This window comes from Osmerus eperlanus, chromosome 28, assembly GCF_963692335.1.
Source record: "Osmerus eperlanus chromosome 28, fOsmEpe2.1, whole genome shotgun sequence".
Taxonomy (NCBI): domain Eukaryota; kingdom Metazoa; phylum Chordata; class Actinopteri; order Osmeriformes; family Osmeridae; genus Osmerus; species Osmerus eperlanus.
The window spans coordinates 5,555,055-5,575,737 of record NC_085045.1 but is presented as its reverse complement, the minus strand read 5'-3'; the positions used below and the strand labels follow the sequence as shown (position 1 = coordinate 5,575,737).

Here is a 20,683-nt window from a genome sequence, read left to right as displayed (position 1 = left end):
CACACACACACACGCACACACACACACACACACACACACACAGATATAAAGTGCCATTATGAAATGTCAATAGGTCTCTTTCTTTTTACATCCCCGTCAAAATCATGGGTCATTATGCTAATGGTTCTGTGAAGATAGAGTCTGGGGCAGAATTAGCATACAGGCCATATAGGGGATAGTGCATGTTTGCCATTATAGAATTAGCTGCACATACATTAATGTATAACATACAGTAGTGGTTATTTGCAAGTGAAAGCTTCAACTCTCTTCATGTCCTCAACATTTGCATCAAGGTGCTCATTACCAGGCAATTGCTAAAATTGTACATTGGGGGGGAAAGAAATATGGACAATAGGTAGTCATTATGTAAAGTAAGGGATGTCAGTCACTAAAATATCTTAACCTAAAATTCAGAAACTGTTACCTTCAATCTGTGATGCTGTCACTTTTTTCCAGAAATGTTCAAAATAAGAAGCAAATCTTTGCATAATTGCTTTGTTTTTTTTAACTTGCGTGACAGGAATGTTTTATTGAATATTTTCATTTATATTTGTAATTCAACTTTCCAGTCATTTCTGTACAATAATTTACCTTACTCTAATCTACAGTAATGTCGTTTAAAATATAGCATTTAAAACGAATGAATTACCATGCAATTTTCTTTTGTGCCGATCAATAGCCTACCATGAGAGATTTTTGCATAAGGAGATTTTCATTGCATAATTAATGTGTCTCTTTTCACGCTTGTGTGTGTCCGTGCGTGTGAGTGTGTGTGCATTTCACATTGGGCTGAACAGTGCCTATTTGTGTTTGAGTCAAATATTTTTTATATACATTTAAGGTAAAACATTGTAATAATCTTAGTAAAAAGGGGTTAGAAACAGTGCATTTTCTAAACCCTCTACTAAAACTTTACATACACAATTTACATACATATTAAAAATGTTGTTCAAGGCACTGTCTTTTTGCCATTTAAATGTTACTCACAGGGCTTTTACCCATTGATACTTGTCATGTCAAACACTAAATAGTATAATGTATATTCCTCCACAGACTCATCCTCTTAGAACTGGAATGTCTCACTATCCACTGCAGTAGGCAGAAGTGTGTGTTTTACATGCTTCACCTTTTTCAACTCTCTTCTTTATATGTCGTTCTTAAGTGTCTCTGTTTGAATCCAAACGTGGAAAGTGATTTTGTAGGGAAAGCAGAGCTGGGATTGATGTCGTTGTGTGCATGTGCACGTGCACGCGCACACGCACGAGTGTGTGTGTGTGTGTGTGGTGAAGGGAGAGAAACAGGAGAGGAAAAGAGATAAGTATTTTCCTTCTGGAGGGCAGGAATGTACCTGGTGCATGGGTCAACCCCTTAAAATGTGCCAATTTGGAGTGAGGATCATTAGAGCCATTTACCAGGACTCTCCCTGCTCCCTCTCGTAATCGCGCTGAGCCTCTCTCCCTGGAGAGCCGGGAGGGAAAGGACTGTGGATCCTACAATAGTAGGCATTAGCCGACTAGTTTAGTACAGGACAGTACAGTAGCCTACACACACCAAGGGGCAGAATGTCCAGTCTTAAAGATACTGTAGCCATTAGTAGAACAGCCACATTCCGGCAGAGAAAGGGATAATGGCACAAGATGAAACACATACAGGCACGTATAGAGGTATCATTTTTTTTTTTAAGATAGCGAGATAGAGAAAGAGAGAGGCAGAAAGAGACACACAGACAGAGAGAGAGAGAGATGTCCAGAGACCAGGAAGAGAGAGACAGGAGGACTCTTCCATTTCACAGCACCGAACCAGATATTGCGCCCATTGTTTGTTTCTCTGAACTGGAGGTGCGCTGAGTGACAGGGCGCCCGATATACGCAGACACAGCGCGCTGCTTTACATTTCCTCTAATTGCTCTCTCCATGCCCGGGCCCTGGCATGTGTGCGGAGCGTGGTGAAGGTGCTTTTTTCTTCGGCGGGGTCGAATGAGAGGAAGGGGGCTGCGATTTGGCACAAAAGAGAACGCAGGAGGAAATGGAGGGAGGAGGAGGGAAGGCTGGAGGAATAAGAGAGAACAGGAAGAGGGGGAGGAGGGCGGCTAGAAGGGGTGGGGGGGGGGCATGACAGGGCTCCTGTTCTGAGAGGAGTCAAGGTGAGGACCTCGTTTGAGCAACTCTGCGGCCCCTGAGTTTCCTGTGCGCTCCCCCCCACACACACACACACCTTCCACCGCCCCTTCGGCTGTTTCAGGCGTGGTGACCGGTTCTATTACGCACCCGTGTCGACGACGGCAGCGCACAGAAGGGGAGTTTTCAGAAGAGTCGGAGACAGAAGGCGGAGGACGAACCGAGGCCATGTTGAGATGCCAAAGGTGGAGAGGGAACAAAGAATCCAGGTTGAGTCTGTGAGGAGTGCCTTGCCTCGCGCTGGAGTTTGGTATTCACGTCGCGCTGAAAAGCCCAGAGATTGGATGAAATCCTGAACAAGAGAGAGAGAGAGAAACGCTACCCCTGCTGATGCTATTTTAATTAAATAGTTGCTAGGTTACACAGTGCAAGATGACAGGGGGGTGGGGGGGGGAGGTGGGGGGGAGGTGGCACAGACGCCTGGCGAAGGGGGTGGGGTGGAGCTATGTGTGTGTGTGTGTGTGTGTGGTTCACACAACGAACACACCCCCAACCCTTTGTCACACCCAATTCATAATAAGGATTTCAAATGCAAGATGTATTGACATGAAATACAGTGAGCTATTGTTATCGCTCTGTCTCTCTCTCTTTCTTTCCCTCTCTCTCCCTCTCTCTAATTTCTTTCAAGGATCAGAGGAAGAGGGACGTCCCCCTTTTATCCCCATGACAGCGCTTTTCAACTCCACAAGTGACTTACAGGGGACCTGGGGTACTGTTGCACTCTGGGACCCCAGACAAGGGAGGATGCCTCCGGCCTACGTACCCTGGCAACCGTGCCTTGGCAACCGTGCCCCGTGCCTGTAGCCGGAGTCTGCCTTGCCCAGTCCCCCTCCCTCTTGCTCTCATCCTCCTTACAGCCCTCCAAACCTCCACCCTGGGGCCCCAGCTCCCATCCCGGGCTCTGGACGCACATAAACCCCAGACAGGCCCCTGATGGATGGGGCTGGAGTGAGGAGAGAGGCCCTTGATGTCGGAAATAAATCTGACAGGCCCTACTGGAAAGGGCCAAGCCTAATCTTTCCCAGCGACTCCAGACTTCCTTCGCTTCTTTTTTTTTATGCCCCCTCCTTTATTTTCCATTCTCTCCCTCCCTCCCCCTCCCCTCCTCCCCCCATGTCGACGGAGATAATGCCATAATTTACACCCATGCATTGTGGGAGATGAATGATAGTGGCTTTTCAGTCTTAGTACGCATTAGCCATTTCAAGATAATATTCTTTGGGTTGGAGGAATGAAAGAAATACCTTCAAACAGAATTTAGTATTTTTGCTTATTTTCTATCGCTAATGTGCTAAAAGTGAAATGAGTGATATCATTCTTAGTCTTTCACAAGTAATAAAATGTATCGGATCAAAGTCTAGTATTTCTTATTACATTTGTTTTGTATTCCTTGCTGTTCGTGGTCCTATTCTTGGGTACTGAAGTGTCTGTTGGGGTAACAATAAAAAACTTAATTCATCTGTAGGTGGTGATTGGACTGTCTTCTGTTTGTCTATTCCCTGACTTCAATGTACGTAGAACTAACAGTGAGGGCGCAGTATGAGAATGTGACAGAAACACGCTCTCTGTATCATACACACACACACACACACACAGACAGAAAACAGATTCACATACAAACTCACAGTCCAAATAAGGTGTACTCTCGTCCTCTCTGATCTCTGTGCTGGTGGCTTGATTCTCCCAGGAGGGCTCATTGAGGGATTGAACCCTTGGTTCTTTCCCCAGGGGCGGTACAGGAATCCCAGTGTCCGGCGGACAGTCTCCCCTGGGAGCCTCCATTGACTGCCTTGAATGGCCCTAATGACCTCCAGGCCTCCCAGACCGCCGGCCAGCGTTCCAACAGCTCGCAGGGAGGGGGTCAGAGGTCATATCACCAAACAGGGTGTCAACATGTGACCTCTTAACTCACACAAAGAGCGAAGGCAGTCAATAAACTCAATGAAACAGATTTGATTAACCTTTAAGTAAACCAATTAACCGGACCCATTTTTACCACGCATGGATATTGTGTTGACATAATTTTTCAGTTACTGTTCATAACCACACAAATCTTGCAACATTTTTACAGCATGCAGCATGTTGTCATAGCACTCACGTTCATACCAGAGTGCTTTTACATTTTTATTTTGTAATGATTGCCATTGCTATTTTTGTTCACAAACACTGATATTAATTAAATCTGTATCAAATATACTTGATTTTGAAGGCGCTGTGTGTGGGAGTTTCATTATACAAAATCCTCGTCTGTGCAGCCTAAAGTGTAGTGTGTGTCTGTGTGTGCGCTCGAACAGAACATGGATATTTCAGTGTGTAGATACATAGGTGTTCACGTGTCTCAGCCGTTCATCTCTCCCTAATGCATCGTAGACACGCAATATGGACGAGGAGAAAGGCAAATGTCTGTGAATCACGGCGCTAAAACGTCAAACCGTCCCACACGTGACACCGATATTCCATGATGCATCTTGTACAAATACCCCCTCATTGCCTTCCAACTGAATGGGAGGCAGTCCTTCCCTCTTATTATTATCATCATTACTATCATCATCGGGACTTGAAAGAACCAGAAAAGCAGCGCCACTGCAAAGAAGAAACCTTGATCTCAGAATGAGGAATCGAAATTTGCATTCGTCACCTGGTTCCACTGGATGTGCACGCATTAACAAGACGCTCTCCTATTGGTCAGCTGGAGGAGCTGGCATTTTGCTGATTCCGGGGCCTTCTCTCCTTGTCCTCCTCCTCCTCCTTGGAGCAGTTCTCCTCTCAGGCACTAGGGGGCAGTCAGCTCTGTTGATTCACACCAGAGGAGTTAAGCATTATTTTATTTTTTATTTTTTGGGGTGTGTTGTTGATTATAATGACATTTAATCACTACATTGAGATATTTAAATATGATTTAATCAATCTGATTTGTGATTTTTAATGTACATGACATGGAGACTGTGCTTTTGAGACACCTAATGCGCACCAAAGGCACCTACAAACGCACACACACAGAGACACACAAATACGCACACTTTGTCGCCCCTGTATGGGGCCTCTATCTGTTAATTAAAGACCTATTTAAGAAGCACCGTGAAGAACTCTGAGGAGCAATGTTCATTTCGGTGGGAATTATTGTAAGCGCTCCGGTGATTATGAGCAGGCCAGTCAACCGTTTCATATTTCTACGGGGAGCTAGCGAGCCTCCATATTCAACCCAGACCCGATTCAAACTAAAAGCTTGTTGAGAGGCAAACATCGTTCTGCATCTTTGTCCATTCGGCCTGTTTTCTGCCGCGGCTCAGCCCTGATGCCATGTGGCAGTGTGTCGTGGTTAGAGTGCGACCCTGTGCTGTTCTCTGACCGACACACTTGACCCTGCCTCGCGTTTGAAAACCATGAATAAAAGCTTTTAAACATCATGGGGAGAGAGAATCCTTGGAAGCTCATTTGCATGCTTTGCGTCCATCACGGTTGCAGAGCCTTTCTACATGAGTTCCAGATGTCCCTTCCGGCCCTTGTGAGTCTGTTTGGGATGATACATCAGAACAGGGGTTTTCATGCGTGTACCACTGTGAGTTGCGGTGATGAACGATGGGCATCGCCATGAACAGGATCACTGCTAAGTTAGATGTTACCACATTCTGTGTGACAATGCACTCCATTGCTTCATACATTTGAGTGCAAGTAGAACGGCATGTTGTGACTATGCACACACAGAGACAGTGGTTTGGTAGATAAAACACACAATATTCATTAAGGTTTTACCTTAACGGCATCATGCCTCGTTTCCTGACAACAAAGCCCTGGTTTTGTTATGACCACTTCCTGAATATTTTCTCTTCAGCCAATCGCTGCCATGGCGATCACACAGCCCTTGAAATAAGAATGGAATAAACTTAAGAGTGGTGCACTGCAAATAAACCGTTACTTTGGTTCAAACGTTCATTTCATGGAAGTACGGTGTCCAATAATGTGTTAGGTATCTCAGGAACACCGTCTAGGTTCTTTATTTTCAACAAATTATTCATAAGAGCAATCTAAAATTAGGCAGGATTGATACGTTCGTAGTGTGCAAAGCCTACTCTCCAGCCTTCCAAAAACAGTTTTTTAATGACTTTGCAGAGACATTTAACAACCCTGTAATGCTGGTGCACTATGTATTGATACTGTAGGAGTCAGCACTGTAACCTAAAGCACAGTATGGGGTTAGGGTGTGGACTAGAGCTGCTCTTTAATAGACGTATTCCCCTCGTCTTGATTAGAAGTAGTTTGGCTGAATTAAAAAAATGACGAAACGATCTATAAAAACAGGTCAGAGGAGCTCAAGCAGATTGAAGGGTTTCTCTTTCTACCCCTTCACTTGACAAGGTCAGGGCTGTGGGTGTAGCTGCCTTTATGAACACCTCTCACATTTAACACACCACAATGGCTGAATTCCTCTTCTCTGTCGGACAGAAAGCCCACGATTAAAGGGACACCTCTCTCGAAGATTCTCTCGGTCTTCCGTGGGGGGCGAAGCCAGCCCTCTCACCCCCCCCCCCACCCCCTCCGCTGCCCGAGCGCCCTTCTTCTCCCTGAAGGGCCTCCTGCCCTGCGGCCCCCCATGCGGGGACGACTACCCCGTGAATGGAGCCCTCTCAGGGGAAAGAAAGGGGACCTCTCCAGAGGTTTGTTTTGGGAGACGTCTCATTGATCCGTCTGCCTGTAAATGAATGTACTGGCCCAGTTTTCCCGCTTATGTTCACAATGGCACTCGAGTCTGTAATAGGCGGTCCTGTTTTGCTGCTCATGGCAAATGCCCCCCCCCCCCCCCCCATCATTCAGACATACCATCCTTTCTCCCTTTAATGGCAATGTTGAAACCAGGGGCTGGCTGAATCAATGTCAATTTGTGTAAGAAGACAATGCTTTCTGTTTACAGTGACACTGGGGCTAAACCGAAGTCTATGAGACAACACGCATTCAGCCGTACAGAGACTTGGGCCGACAGCGAAATATGACATGTTGTGTGCTTGCATTTTGGGACCTTGGAAATCCCTGAACCGTCATATGTAATCAATAGTGGTTGAAGAAGGGGTGAAAGGGTTATTAGAGCCAAACCTAAGGAGGCCAGCTCTATCATCATATCCTTTTAAGCCCAAAGGAATTATAATATGAAAGTTATACGAGGGAAATATTTATTGATTTATTTCCCTCTCAAACACAAAGTAATGTGAACCGTCTATGTGGTATTCCAGGCTGAGAGATGAACTGAAAACTCCATCCTGAATCTCTGACAAGGGTCCATTCCTATCTCAACAGGCTTGTTACATCACAATGGCAAAGATAAAGATAAGCAGACTGGGAGAGGGAATGAAAAAGAAGAGAAAAAAAAAACAAATGACATTTTAATCAAGTTAATCTACAGCTTTTAAGACTCAGACAAGGTATAAAATCAGTTAATTCTCTTCATGGTAAAAATATGCAATTATTTGCTTGTTACAGTTACAGCCAATGAAACAAGGGAACTGTTTCACAACACACAGCATGCCGATAAAAGAGTTATCCTGTTCTCAAAAGCAGACATCGACAGAGCAGGTCTTCTGTAGGTAAGATTTGAGGTGACGAGACTGACACACTGCAAATGCCCAAAATCTACACAATGACAGGTCTTTGGTAATGCTTCTATGTCAAAATGAATTTAGCTGAACGGAACAGATTTTAACACCAAAGGATCCTAGGACTATAGTCTGATGTTTAGCCATATGGTCTAGGTTTTAAATGAAAAAACTGTATCAAACTTCCGAACGTTCACTCAATCTTCCATTACTTCCGACTCACGGGTTGAGGATGGGGATACGACCCAGTCCACCACACCAATGTCTGTGTATTGACCAGTTCTATTCTCAGAAACCATCTTACATCATTACCACAACTGATGACAACTGCCAATCTCGATGACATCACTCCCCACTTGTCTCACAAGTGACAGAGATTACGGCATATTGAATCCAAATTCCAAAGCCCAACTGTTAGGATTTAAATTTATTCGAAGACAAACTGAACCGAACAAAGAAAATAAGACAAAAGATGAAACACTCAAACAAATGCCTCATTGAGCGAGGTAAGGTACCCCAGCTAATCACATATATAGAAAAACAAAATTTGAAAATGCCAAAAATTGCAGTTGATTCGTCTTGAACACATTTCCAGACTGATTTGAAAGAAAGAAAAAAAAAACTACAAAATTCCACACTGCATTAATACCATAAAATGATTAGAAAAGATTACAGGCTTCAAAATATTAAATAAATACTTAACAAGGAGAACTAATGACCAAGTGTTCAATGAGTCTGGGATCGTCTGTGGACCTACAGTAACAGCAGCTTTGGGAGACTGCTCGGGGGGAAAAAATACCAATGTTACACAAGAGTGGTCGAAAAGCTGTCCACTCAGACATTTTCTTCAAAACAACAATCTAAAATTAGGCAGGACTGATACATTCAAAGTGTGCATATTCCCCATCCTTCCAAACAGAGAGAAACAAGTGAAGACAACCTTTTCATGGTTCAAGTCAAGATAACAAAACGATTCGCTGTGATTTGATATGGCGCTCCTATTACCTTGTTCGACATAGGGGGTCTTCCTCTTGGAATCGTAGAATGCAAATGACCGGTTCTGAAATCAAACCTGATTACAGGTAGACATCCTGTCTGAGCGGCGTCCAGAACGACCGACCCTACATTCCCGAATGAAACAATCGTGGCGTTCGCCCCTGGACTCGAGCACGAGCACCCAGTGTTTTTGACCGGCGCCGTGTGTACCTTCTGCATCCTGTCGACGCGTGCAGGCGGAGGGGGGATGCCCGAGGAGCTCCGAGACAGGCGTGTTTGCGTGGAGGCGCGCTGTAGTGTTAAGACTCTTCTCTGCGAACTCGGGGTGGATTCGAAAAGGCAGCATGGCTTCAACGCCAGCCTCCACGCATTGAGGGGGGGGAACACGCCCCTTCAAACTTGGCACCTCATAAAATCAACGTTTATAATATAATTCACAATAGGATTCCAATTTTTGGAGAAAAAAAAAAACGAAAAAAAGAAGAAAAGAATATATACATATTAGAATTCAGAACTAGCTGTAACTGGGCATTGGTGGCTTTGGGGGAAAAGGCCTTGAGTAATCAGCAGTATTCATCAACATCCTCTCCCTTAGATTCAAATGCCCTTATAGAATCGATGCCAACACGCAACTTAGATGTTGATGATGCACACACGTGTAAGCGCACAGGGAAACACACACTCGCACAGACCTACACACACACACACACACGCCCATGCACACACACACTTCATCAGAGCCGATGTGCCATCGTCTCAGTCCGCTCGTCGCGGCTCAGTTTCTATCAGCCAAGGTGCAAGGCGAGAGACTTCGCCGTCGACGAAGCAACGCGTTTCGTTCCCGAGACACACATCAGTCCCCGGTAGCCATACAACAGACCCTTTCAAACGCGTCTGCTTCAAGTTAAGAGTTCCTCCTCCTTCCTGTTTGCCCGGGGCTGTCCCTTCGCAGACAACCCCGAACGGCCAGCTATGTGACCTTCGAATGGCTGGTCGAGAAGATCTATCTGTCAGATAGATCTGTCCAATCCCCCCCCCCCCCAGGTCCGCAGTCCATTTCTGCTACTCGTTTAAGACTTCAAGGACACGTACAGTGTATTAGATCAATATTCTCGTTTATATTAAGTCTCTTGGTTATGCTTGATGAATGCTGTCTTCTGAACTGAAAAGGTAGTAGTAAAAAAAAAAAAAACAACAATATAAGAAAAACTAATCCGTGTTCAGAGTCATCCGTGTGGGCAGCCCAGGGTTCAGCCCAGGATCTCTGCTCTGATATGGTCATCTGTGTCGGTCAGAGGGCGGTGGGCCTTGATCAACCCCCCCCCTGCCCCGGCTCTCCCACAGGTCTGGGCACTAGGACCCTGGGGAGGGGCTATGCAGCCATGAGATACTGGTGGTAGAACAGGCCGAACAGGGAGGTGGAGAAGAGACAGGCCGCGATCCACCAGGTGAGGAAGGACAGGAGGCCTCGGAAAAGCAGGGGGCTGAACACCGTCCTCAGGCCCCCCAGGGCTACCGACAGCTGGGCAACGGACGTCCCCGCTAACCCCGAGGGCGGAGCAGTGGGACCGGCCCCCATGTCCAGGTCAGAGTTCACCTCCAGAGGGCAGGGGAGGTCCTCTTCAGGGTACACCCCCCAGGAGTGCCCGCCTGTGAGAGATGGAAGAGTTTAGGGGGGGGGGGGGGGGAGACTCAGTAACGACGACATGCTCAAATCGGGCCTATTCGTGTTTAGTTGGTTTTCTGCAGCACATGACCAGACCTCACCTAAGGTTTTTAGCAGCAAAGTCGTATGCAGCAACATGACCAGAGGTGCCATATACTGCAGCGCAATCACACACAGGTAGTAGAAAACACGAGCCACCTGGCAACACAGGGCAAGACGACAGCTGTTAGAGAAAAAAAAAACAAAAAACAAAAAAACAACGACACCCCCAAACCCTATTGATCCCGCCTTCCCGACTCGCTTCCCGGGGGCCGATTGGCTCCGCTCCCCCGCCACTCACCATCTTCTGCAGGTCGACGGTGCTGATGCGGCCCGCCTCCTTCTTCATCTGCTCCACGCCCTTCTGGGCCAGGCCCAGGTAGGCCTGCAGGTGCTGCCTCATCACGCCCAGGCGCAACGCGCACAGCAGCAGCACCACCCAGAGGCGCATGGTGTCGTAGGTCGTCTCCGTCATCCTGCGGACGGCACGGGACCGGGGGGGGGGGCGAGTCAAACTAAAGTGGGCCGTCTCCAAAACCCTGTTCCCCCGGAGAGCTGCCTGCCTGTAGGCTTTGGCGCCGACGCGAGGCCGAGCGCACCGGACCAAACGGGCGGGTACGCTCTCTCCCGGGGGAACAGGGTGACCCCCCCCCCTGAACTACAGACTTGTGAGGGTCTGAGGAGGAAGGGTGGAGACGAATGAGAGAGAGAGAGAGAGAGAGAGAGAGAGAGAGAGAGAGAGAGAGAGAGAGAGAGAGAGAGAGAGAGAGAGAGAGAGAGAGAGAGAGAGAGAGAGAGAGAGAGAGAGAGAGAGAGAGAGAGAGAGAGAGAGAGAGAGAGAGAGAGGCTCCACGACGTGATGCAGCCTAGTCTCAAAACAGGAAACATCAGGGTGTGTGTGTGTGTGTGTGTGCCACTCACAAAGGGGCGTTGTCCTTCCCCAGCGTGGGGTTGAGGAAGTAGTCCTTGGTTATGGGCTTGACCCACAGCAGCACCATGATCAGGGGAGACAGGAAGTTGATATGCAGCAAAGTCCTGAAGAAGAGCAAAGACGCGACGCCGAGTCAGTCCCGAGTTCTGCCTCACCTGGCCTCGCCTGTGGCTGTGAGCCGGGGACTCAGGGCCGTGGGAGAGGAGAATGACAATGACAGTCTACCATGCCCAATTGGATTATCAGAGTGCCATGTGCTTCTAGCGCCTCCAGCCCCACCCCCCCCACCCCCACCCCCACCCTCCGTCCACTCACATTGTGCCTGTTCCGACCTGGGGAGTTTAGAAATAGGAGCCGGGCTCAGAGGCCTCGGGCTGATCCACAGCGAGCGTCACCGCTGCTACAGTGGCAGCTCCTGGACAAAGGTGGCTTACACACACACGCGCGCGCGCGCGAGCCACGACGCTGGAGGATGTGATTCAACCAATAGCACGGGCCTCTCGGATTGCAATAACCCCAGCTGGGTTTTGGTCGAGCCTGGGCCGACTGGAGGTGGTTAAGGGACGGACTCACTGTGTGACTTTGGCTGTGGTCAGGTTGAGCGCATCCAGGTGCATCTGGGCCAATCGCAGGCCGGGGAAAGTGAGGAACGCGCCGATGAGCGAGCAGAGCAAGGCCAAGATGAGCTTGAAGGTGAGTTTGGATATGGGACCCCTGGAGAAACGAGAGGCGCGTCGTTATTATTATGGTTTGAAATCCTTCCAACACAACAGTGGACGGGGTCCACGACTGGCGTGGGAACGCTACTCACTGAGACTCCATCCCCTGCTTCTCCAGAAACTGCAGCGCGCTGTCAGAGAAATTGGCAAAACCTGTCCGACACACACACACACACACAACACACAAGCGCGTCAGTCACACCTCACGCCGCACCCCCCCCCCCCCCCCACTCGGCGACCCCCCTTAGCCGACGCTCGGCGCCGCCACACTCACCGGCCTCGAGGCCGAACTCCAGGTAGTTCTCCGTGACGATGAGGATGACCATGGCCTTGACGAAGAAGAAGAAGCCGAACGTGATGCAGAGCGATCGCTCGCCCCCCTCCTCCAGCTTGAAGTAGTGAGCCGTCAGGGAGAAGAGAGTCTTGCTGGGGGGGGGGGGGGGAGGGTCAGAGTTAAGGGGAATGCTGGACTGATGCTGGAACGAGGGCCAGGAAGTGAGGAGGATTCTCAATGGCCGTTGATATGTCCCTTCTAAGCACTTACCGACCTAAAGACAGCTCACAATTAAGTCGCTGACAAGAGACGGGAAATTGTAAACACACACACTACTCTCTATGTTCTCTCTTAGCAGTGGCAGGGGTACATTAACAGGTTCCCACTGGCCTAATAATAGTCATTCGTGCATTTCCCGGACGCAGCTCTAGATGGGGGCGGGGGGGGGCAGACACAGCTTGCTCACAGGCACTCGTCTCCACGACGACTGAAGGCCACATTTCTTTTGCCGTGGACCAAGTGACAGCATGCCAGCGCCCCCTTCTCTCTCTCCCCCCCCCCCCCCCCCCCCCTTTCACTCTCCCCGGAAAGTACTTTCTGGAAATGGTAATACACCCAATGAACCGGGCTTTTCTTTCTGGGCAATATCCTGGACACAGGAGCGAGGCTTTCTAAAAAGCCACCCGACAACTTTGAGAGCTGCTCCCCGTGGAGGGGCTTACGGAAGGGTGACGCGGAGCGGCCCTCGTACGAGCTGTCAGCGAGCGCGCTGCTAATGCACTCCTAAAACACAGCGCCGCCGTCGACCGCGCTCCGGCATGGCTGCTGGCCACGGCCCCCCCGCCCCCCCCCCCTCTCTCCGTGTGTGGACGCACGCGGTCGCGCGTGGTCGTCGTACGGGCCTGGAGGCTAGGATAGGTGTGTTTTGTGGCCCGGGAGCAGGCACAGAGAAGTTGTCTCTTCCCGTAGCTGTGGAGGGGGAGAGGTTGGAGGGAGAGGGGTTAGAGGAGATGATGGGAACCTGAAATCAAGTGGGCCATTTGCGCACGCCGGCGCGTACCCCCATCATAGCCGGCATCATCATCATCATCTTCTTCTTCTTCATCCCTCAGGCTCGGCCATACCGCCCGCTCCACCCGCCCGCCCGCCCGGCCGTCACCCTTTTCTTTCTCAGAGAAGTCAGCGCGGCGCGGTCTGGGAAAATTGGGCCTCCAATCTCCCCCCCGGGCCGCAGACGGGAAACGGCGTGCCCGTCCGCCCTTCCTCCCCCGCCTCCCCTCAGCCCGGGCCGTCAGGGAGCGTGGGAAAGATTTATCCCCCCCCCCCCGCGCGGACGCTGACGGCGGCAGTGGGGGGATAATGCGTATGATTTCGCCACGATTCGGCGGAAGAAAGTAGCGGGTAAGAGGGGGTGGGGGGGGCTAGGGAGGGGGGTTGGCTAGCAGAGAGGTGCCGGTCGGAGCTCAGTCTGCCTGTCAGTTTATGACCACTTACTGCCGACTGGCTGACGGTTGACTGCCCCCCCCCCCCCCCCCCACTGTTGAAATGGAGCTGTGGCCCAATCAGGCCCTGTCTGATGTCTTTCCCCCTGACTGCCGCACGACTGTTAACCACCAACAGGCAGGGACGGGGACGTGAAGGGGCTTCATACACGCTCCGCAGAGACAAGCCTGCTTGGTGCTCAAAAGCTGTTTGTGTGATGTCTTTTTTTTTGGTCTCATTTGCACACAATGGTGGGTTTTCCCCTCAACAAGCCTCCTCCTCACCTGGTCTTAGACAGAGTTTAGGTCTGGCTTCGATCACCCCTTAAGGTTGTGTCTAATCAAATGAATTGACTGACTGCCTCAGTGACTGGCTGACTGGCTGGCTGACTGACTGACTGACAGACTGGCTGGCTGGCTGACAGACAGACAGACAGGCTGGCTGACAGACAGACAGACAGGCTGGCTGACAGACAGACAGACTGGCTGACAGACTGGCTGACAGACTGGCTGACAGACTGGCTGACAGACTGGCTGACAGACTGGCTGACAGACTGGCTGACAGACTGGCTGACAGACTGGCTGACAGACTGGCTGACAGACTGGCTGACAGACTGGCTGACAGACTGGCTGGCTGGCTGACAGACAGACTGGCTGACAGACTGGCTGACAGACTGGCTGGCTGGCTGGCTGACAGACAGACTGAGAGGATACATGACAAAGGCGAGGACGAGCAGGCACCACACCACGCTGATGTTCATCTCCCCCGAGGGCTGGGCCAGGGCGTAGTACAACTCGGTGATCAGGTACACCAGGGTGGCCGCCACCGTGAAGTCCACCAGCCACTGGAACTCTGGGAAGTAGTGCAACGCTGGCGAGAGGAGGAGGAAGAGAAGGGTTAGGGACTAAGAGGGTTAAGAAATGCCTTCCTTTGAAAGGCCACAGCTTTCAGTGGCTGCAGAGTTAAGAAATGCCTTCCTTTGAAAGGCCACAGCTTTCAGTGGCTGCAGAGTTTGGGGCGCTCACCTAACGTGTCCACCTCCGTGATGCACTTGGTCTCCAGCTGCAGGTCTATGTCCTTAGGAATGGTCAGAGGCTTGTTGTCTATGTGGCCATTGTACTTCCTGGAACCAAATCAACATCGTCTTCAGCAGTGATTATTATTATTATTATTATTATTACTATACACAGTGGAATTCTGTGGAAGGGGAGTTTTTTTTTTTGCCCCCTCCGCGCCTGTAGGGGGCGTCGTACGGGCTGAACAGCGCACAGCAGGGGCCGGGGCCAGCTGTTCCCGGAGACCTGCCGGCCTTTTGGAGCGGGCTGGGCCTTGACGGCTGGCCCGCTGTTTGTTCAGCCCTGTGTGGGAGCTGGATTTAGAGGACAAAGCCGGTGGACCGGACGCTGGGAGCCAAACATGTCTGTCTCTGGGGCACCTGACTGGAGGGAGGAGGGGGCTCCACTGCACTCCTCTGCTCAGGGAGTCTGGGGGACAACAATGGGGGGAGAGAGGCTGCATGGCAAGGGCAGCCAAAAAGACAGTGGCCCTTCTTTCACTCGTGGGGGCCAGGGGGGGGGTGGGGGGTGGGGGGGAGGATTAGCAAAAACATGGCTGGAGTTGAGCTCTGGCCTGCCTCGTGTTAAAGGCCACGGAAACATGTTTTCGGAGACACAGAACCACCCTCCTGAGCAGGAATCTGCATAGCATCTGGAGGCGTGGGGATTAACAGGAGAGTCACTGTGGTCCGACTCAGATTCACCCCCCACCCCCCCAAAAAAAGAGAGAAAGATGCTTGTGTGTGTGTGTGTGTGTGTGTTCGGAACAGACAAAACACGACCATAACCGCCACTTAAAAAGCGCGACAGATGGTTTTAACTTCCCGACGCGAGACAGAGGTTCGGCCCGTGCAGATGGCGTGAAAAACGCGCCGTCCCCCCCTTGCCGCGGCGAACGCCACAACAAACGGGGGGCGACTGAAGAGGCTCGGGCCCGCACGCGCTTCAAACGGCCGTGCCTGCCGTCCAATCTCAAACGTCTGCCTCGCCTCCTGTCGTTACCGCCTGATGAAAGCCATCCCTGCCCGTACCCCCCCACCTGCGCCACTACTGCCCCCCCCCCCGTTCCCCCGCCCCTCCTCTCACCCCCGCCCCTCCTCTCATCCCTGCCTTACCTGTCTTTCTTGTTTTTCCCCTTTTGCTGTTTGCCAGCCAGGCTCCTCAGCTCATCCTCTGTGGGGTGCTGGTACCATCGCAGACTGAGGAAGAACAGCAAACCGACAGAGGGATTGTTAGGAGGAGGTGACACTGACACGTGAATGACCCAGGAAAGCTTTGGTGTACATCACTGGTCCGGTCTTAGTAATGGGGATGATTTGGACCCGGGCCCACTTAACGCACGGACGTGCGCCAATTTAATACAGGTTAACGCAACGATAGAAAATCAACAACAATACACAGTTGGCACTGCAGCCCGATTACACCGGCGAACACAGACAGATTACAAGACACCAATTTGCAGTTGGGCGTTAATGCCGTCAGCAATCAACATAAAGTCCCCTTCTCAGAGAAAAAGGCAAAGTGTTAAAGTGATTTCATATCCAGCTCTGCGGCAACGCTTCCATAAACCAACACTTGTCACAGGGTTTACAAAGAGAGTAGTTACTAAGCTCCTTGACGACCATAAAACAAGAGCTAATTCAAGAGTGGCCGTTTGAAGACAGGAACATTTCAGGCAACCTCTTTAAGTTTGTTTAGCAACCCACTTGTCACCAGCCCTAAGAGGCTGCTGTGAGTGGAGAGAGAGAGAGAGCAGGAGACCGAGGGAGGGATAGAGAGAGGGGGAAGAGACAGAGATAGAGAGGAGGGAGAGAGGGAGCGCGAGAGAGGGGAGTGCAGCTTGTTTTTCATGTTTATTTATTTATTACTGGAACTTAATTTGCGGAACTCTCCGGAGCGACACTCCAGCCTGGGCCAATTTTTTTCCTCTTTTTGAAAAACGCTTCAGAAACGGCCTGATGAAGGGAGAAAAAAAACAAAACAAGCACTGATGAATTATTAAGTGTGTTCTAAGAAGCTGTTTACTCAAAAACACATATGGCTCTAATTAGAAGAAACGAGATGGGCACTTAATTCGCCATCCTCTCGGCTCTTCCCAATATGTGATGCCCTTTGGTCTCTGCGTAAGACTTAATGATGGTTAAAAAAAATTACATTGAATTAAAAAGAAATTACCAAAAAAAAAAAAAAAAAAAAACGTATGACAGACAATGGAAAAAGGAGACTGTTTACAAGGAGAGCAACCACTAGGACTGAGTCCAAAAACCAAGGATTGACTTGAAATGAACCTAGTCTGGGAGGCAAACAAGAGTGCAGGCGATGTGTTCATGGCTGCAGTTATAACTGTCAGTGGTGCAGGTACGCAGTTTGACATTACCTTCCGCTGCAGAGTAGCCATCTTGCGAAGGAATAATGAGGAATGATCTTCTGAATTACGCTGGCCATTACCATGGTAACCACCAGCTGCACACCAATCACGCCCTGAGGGAGAGAGAAAACATTTCCCCCCCACCATCATATTCAAATAGGAATTGCTTGGACGTGGCACAGGACTGTGACAGCAGACGAGATTGGCTCGTACAGGTTCGCACACGCTCAGTCCGGGCATCGCCCTGTCTGGGAAATGTCGAGGATGACTTGGTGAAACCATCAAGTGACGAAACAGAGGTGTTGTCTGCTACCGTGTTGACAGTTAGCTCGGCTAACAAACTGTGTTTTGATCAACTCCTGATCAGGCGGCCTTCTGTCAGATTGAGGGCACGGGTGTGCGAGCTCTACGAGTAAAACGGGGCTCACCTCATGCGAAATCAAGGAAAGCGCTTGTGTGTTTACCTTTAGATTAGATTAGCCTAAAAGGCGGGATTAAGACACGTAGGTGACCTTCAACCAAATTGATCCAGTTCGAGAAGAACATTTGAAAAACTTTTCAAGCTGCAGAAGGCTTCTCTCAATGGAAACGTTAGCTACTACCTTGGCCTAACACGCATTCACATACAGCCGACACAAAGAACAATATTCCGTTTTCTTGCAAATCTGCCAACCCATCTGATTGCTGGTGATCTTCCACCACAGTTCTAACAAGGCTAGATTAATGCCACTGTGTTGCTGCGCAGAGATCGCCCAGCACTCCTGAGACGTCGCGCAAACAGGCCACTGAGGCATAGAACATCTAATGACTCATCCACGCGTGCCTACAACACAGGCCTACTGCTATAAACAAAAGAATAAATATACATGATGAACCCCTACACGTCCACCATAGAGAGATGATTCTCCCAATGACGGAAGGGATGGTGACAAGATAGTTCCTCGCCCTGAAAGAAGAACAACCACCTCGGTCTAATTCATGGGCCCGCCTCGATGGGGGTAACCTTCCCGCGGTTTCATTAGTGCTCCTTCAGCGAACAGTCAAACATCACCTGAGTCGTTCTCTCTCCCCCTAGCCACCAGCCTGGCTGTCAGGGCGGCACGACATAAAGATGACTTAGAGAAGGCCCCCTCCGTTGGCAGGGGACCATGGCCACCCCGGGAGAGGACGTGAAGTCATAAACATGTTAGGGGGAGGGAGCCAATGGGAGCGAGAGCGTGACTGTTTTACAGGAACTGCATTTTATTGGCTCATTTTTTATTGATTTTTTTACCTCTTTTAGCCTCCACAAAGAACGTACTCCCCGGCCGAACGTCTCGATGGAGCACCTTTCCCAGTTCAGGCTGGGTGGGTACCAACAGCAATACCCCTGAGAGGGAGGGTGGGCGGGGGGAGGGGTTTGGGTTTTCCTGTTCTCCTGCCTGGACCTCGCCAGTGAGAATACGGTATGTTGTGGGAACAGTGTTGTGGGAACAGAGCGCTAACTGGAGAATTGGGAGACGACCATGGGAGGGGGAACAGGAGAAATGGTTGAATGAGGAGGAGGCAGTTTGTTGAGCTATCCTTCCCCCCCCCCCCCCCCCCGGTATCTGACAAGGACAAAACACAAACTCGTCTTACTTTTCCCCTCGATGGTCAGGAGGATGTATCTAGGTCAGAGGCACAAACACAGCTGAGTGGGCCCTGACCAGTTTCCATGGGGGACTCGGAAGTTCTCAAGTCTGGTGAAATTGAACCAGCGTGGTCTCTCTTATCTTCCCTCGTCTCCAGGACCCCCTCCACACTCAGACCAAACGAGGGCCAAGGGACCAGAGATAACCACCAACTATGAGAGCTCAATCCCCTAAACCGACATTGTCCCCATGAAACCAACTTAAGAGCAGTAGCCTAAAAGGAAGCCCACCTCAATAGCTGCTTGTTTGCTAACAAGCAGCTATTGTTTGTCAGTTTGTCTGTGACCTTCAGGTGTCCATTTGGTTTTTCTTTTTACTTTAGGCCAACTCTGATAACCAACCAGGCAAAAGACTAGAGGACAACTCAGCTAAAACCTCAAAGAGAAAACCGAAGTGATAGCCTAACTAAGGTCAATCAACAGTCAGGTTCATTCCCCTATTCTAGTAGCTGTTACAATCCCACAGGTGTGAGACAGGTGTGTTCACCGACAGCTTGGTTGCTGGTTTAGACTATTTAGTATTCTGTCTATGGATAATAAAACATGTATTTATAAGATCTCTTAATATTAGTATGAGTAGGTCGTTACTGTGGACACACCTCCCTCATTGTGGCTTGTATTTAGTCAAGTTTATCAATTGGTTACTAAGTCGGTAGCGATAAAGGCTCATTCTTGGCACAATAACTCAATTAAATAATTTTAACGTATGCACTGAACGAGTGGATCAACAAGACAAATACACAATAGGATGTAATATGTATCTGATACTTTTGATACTACATTAGTGAGGCTAGGCTAAATAAACGTTCTTCCATTGCTGCCTGCTCTACCACTGCTTTGAGGACATCCCGAGGTCATCTAGAGTAGGTGGTAGAGGTGAGATGGCACACCTTTCTTAATGGATCCTAACGTTTTAGGGTGGTGACAGATATGATGAGAAAGAGACTAAAATAGATTAGCCAGCTAGCACCGAGTACAGTAATCATGTGTAGAGAAAAAACTTATAGATGTTATCATGTTATGATAAATCCCTAGCTGACCAGCCAAATTGGTGCAAATGACACCTTACAGGTGCCTTAGCTAGGCTAGTGTACAAAGCTAACTAGACTGGCTATCCAATGCAAGCTAGCTAACTAGCTTGCTAGTAGTAGCCAGCAGTAGCAAGCACAATGACATGTATGCAATGTTGTAAAGCACAACGCATACACGCAATTGCCGTGTTCTAAAACTGTCTTCTAATCGGTAAACCTTCTGTAGCACCCGATGCCTGAAATGAATGGTGGGTGTGCTGTGCATGCAGAACAGGCTGATTAGCTAAGGTAGCGACATAGCAAGCTAAATGCTAATGTCTATCTGGTTGGCTATATAGTTAGCTTTCAAGCTAGCTAGCTGGCTTAAATACTCACCATGTTGATGCAGTGCTGCTGAAATGGACTCAACGCCGACAACTGTCACACTAAGCACCCCTAGTCGGAAATCAAGCGGCGTGGAGCACATAAGCCTTTTCGACGTCGGTTGTTTTCAAGGGTAAGGAATTCGTGTATGAAATACCTACCGTACCTACTGTAATGCTATTTTACATCGCAAAAAATCTACTGATACAACCTCGGTTGCCGAGTGTTGTCAACTGCAGTAGAGGTCACGCTCAGTCTCTGAGAATATAGGTGTCACTACCTATGCCTGTTTATAAACACAACTAACCTGTGTGTCATTTTATTT

At 49.5% G+C, this 20,683-nt stretch overlaps 1 protein-coding gene across 1 annotated transcript; it reads right to left on the bottom strand.

Annotated features, from left to right (window-relative positions):
* Positions 1-7,539: 7,539 nt before the first annotated feature.
* Positions 7,540-20,606, bottom strand: tmem161b (transmembrane protein 161B). Its single transcript, XM_062454352.1, has 12 exons — positions 20,371-20,606; positions 17,302-17,405; positions 16,040-16,123; positions 14,895-14,992; positions 14,583-14,739; positions 12,388-12,539; positions 12,206-12,266; positions 11,968-12,108; positions 11,385-11,498; positions 10,765-10,939; positions 10,526-10,622; positions 7,540-10,408 (listed from the first exon to the last, which is right to left on the bottom strand). Exons 1-12 carry the CDS (start codon positions 20,371-20,373, stop codon positions 10,131-10,133), a joined length of 1,464 nt encoding a protein of 487 aa, XP_062310336.1. The 5' UTR covers positions 20,374-20,606; the 3' UTR covers positions 7,540-10,130.
* Between the last annotated feature and the right edge of the window lie 77 nt (positions 20,607-20,683).

Coding starts and splice junctions, on each gene's coding strand:
- tmem161b (XM_062454352.1), bottom strand. Junction 12,540..14,582: donor CTCGTCCTCGCCTTTGTCAT/GTATCCTCTCAG, acceptor CCCCCCCCCCAG/CAAGACTCTCTTCTCCCTGA. Junction 12,267..12,387: donor GGAGTTCGGCCTCGAGGCCG/GTGAGTGTGGCG, acceptor TGTGTCGGACAG/GTTTTGCCAATTTCTCTGAC.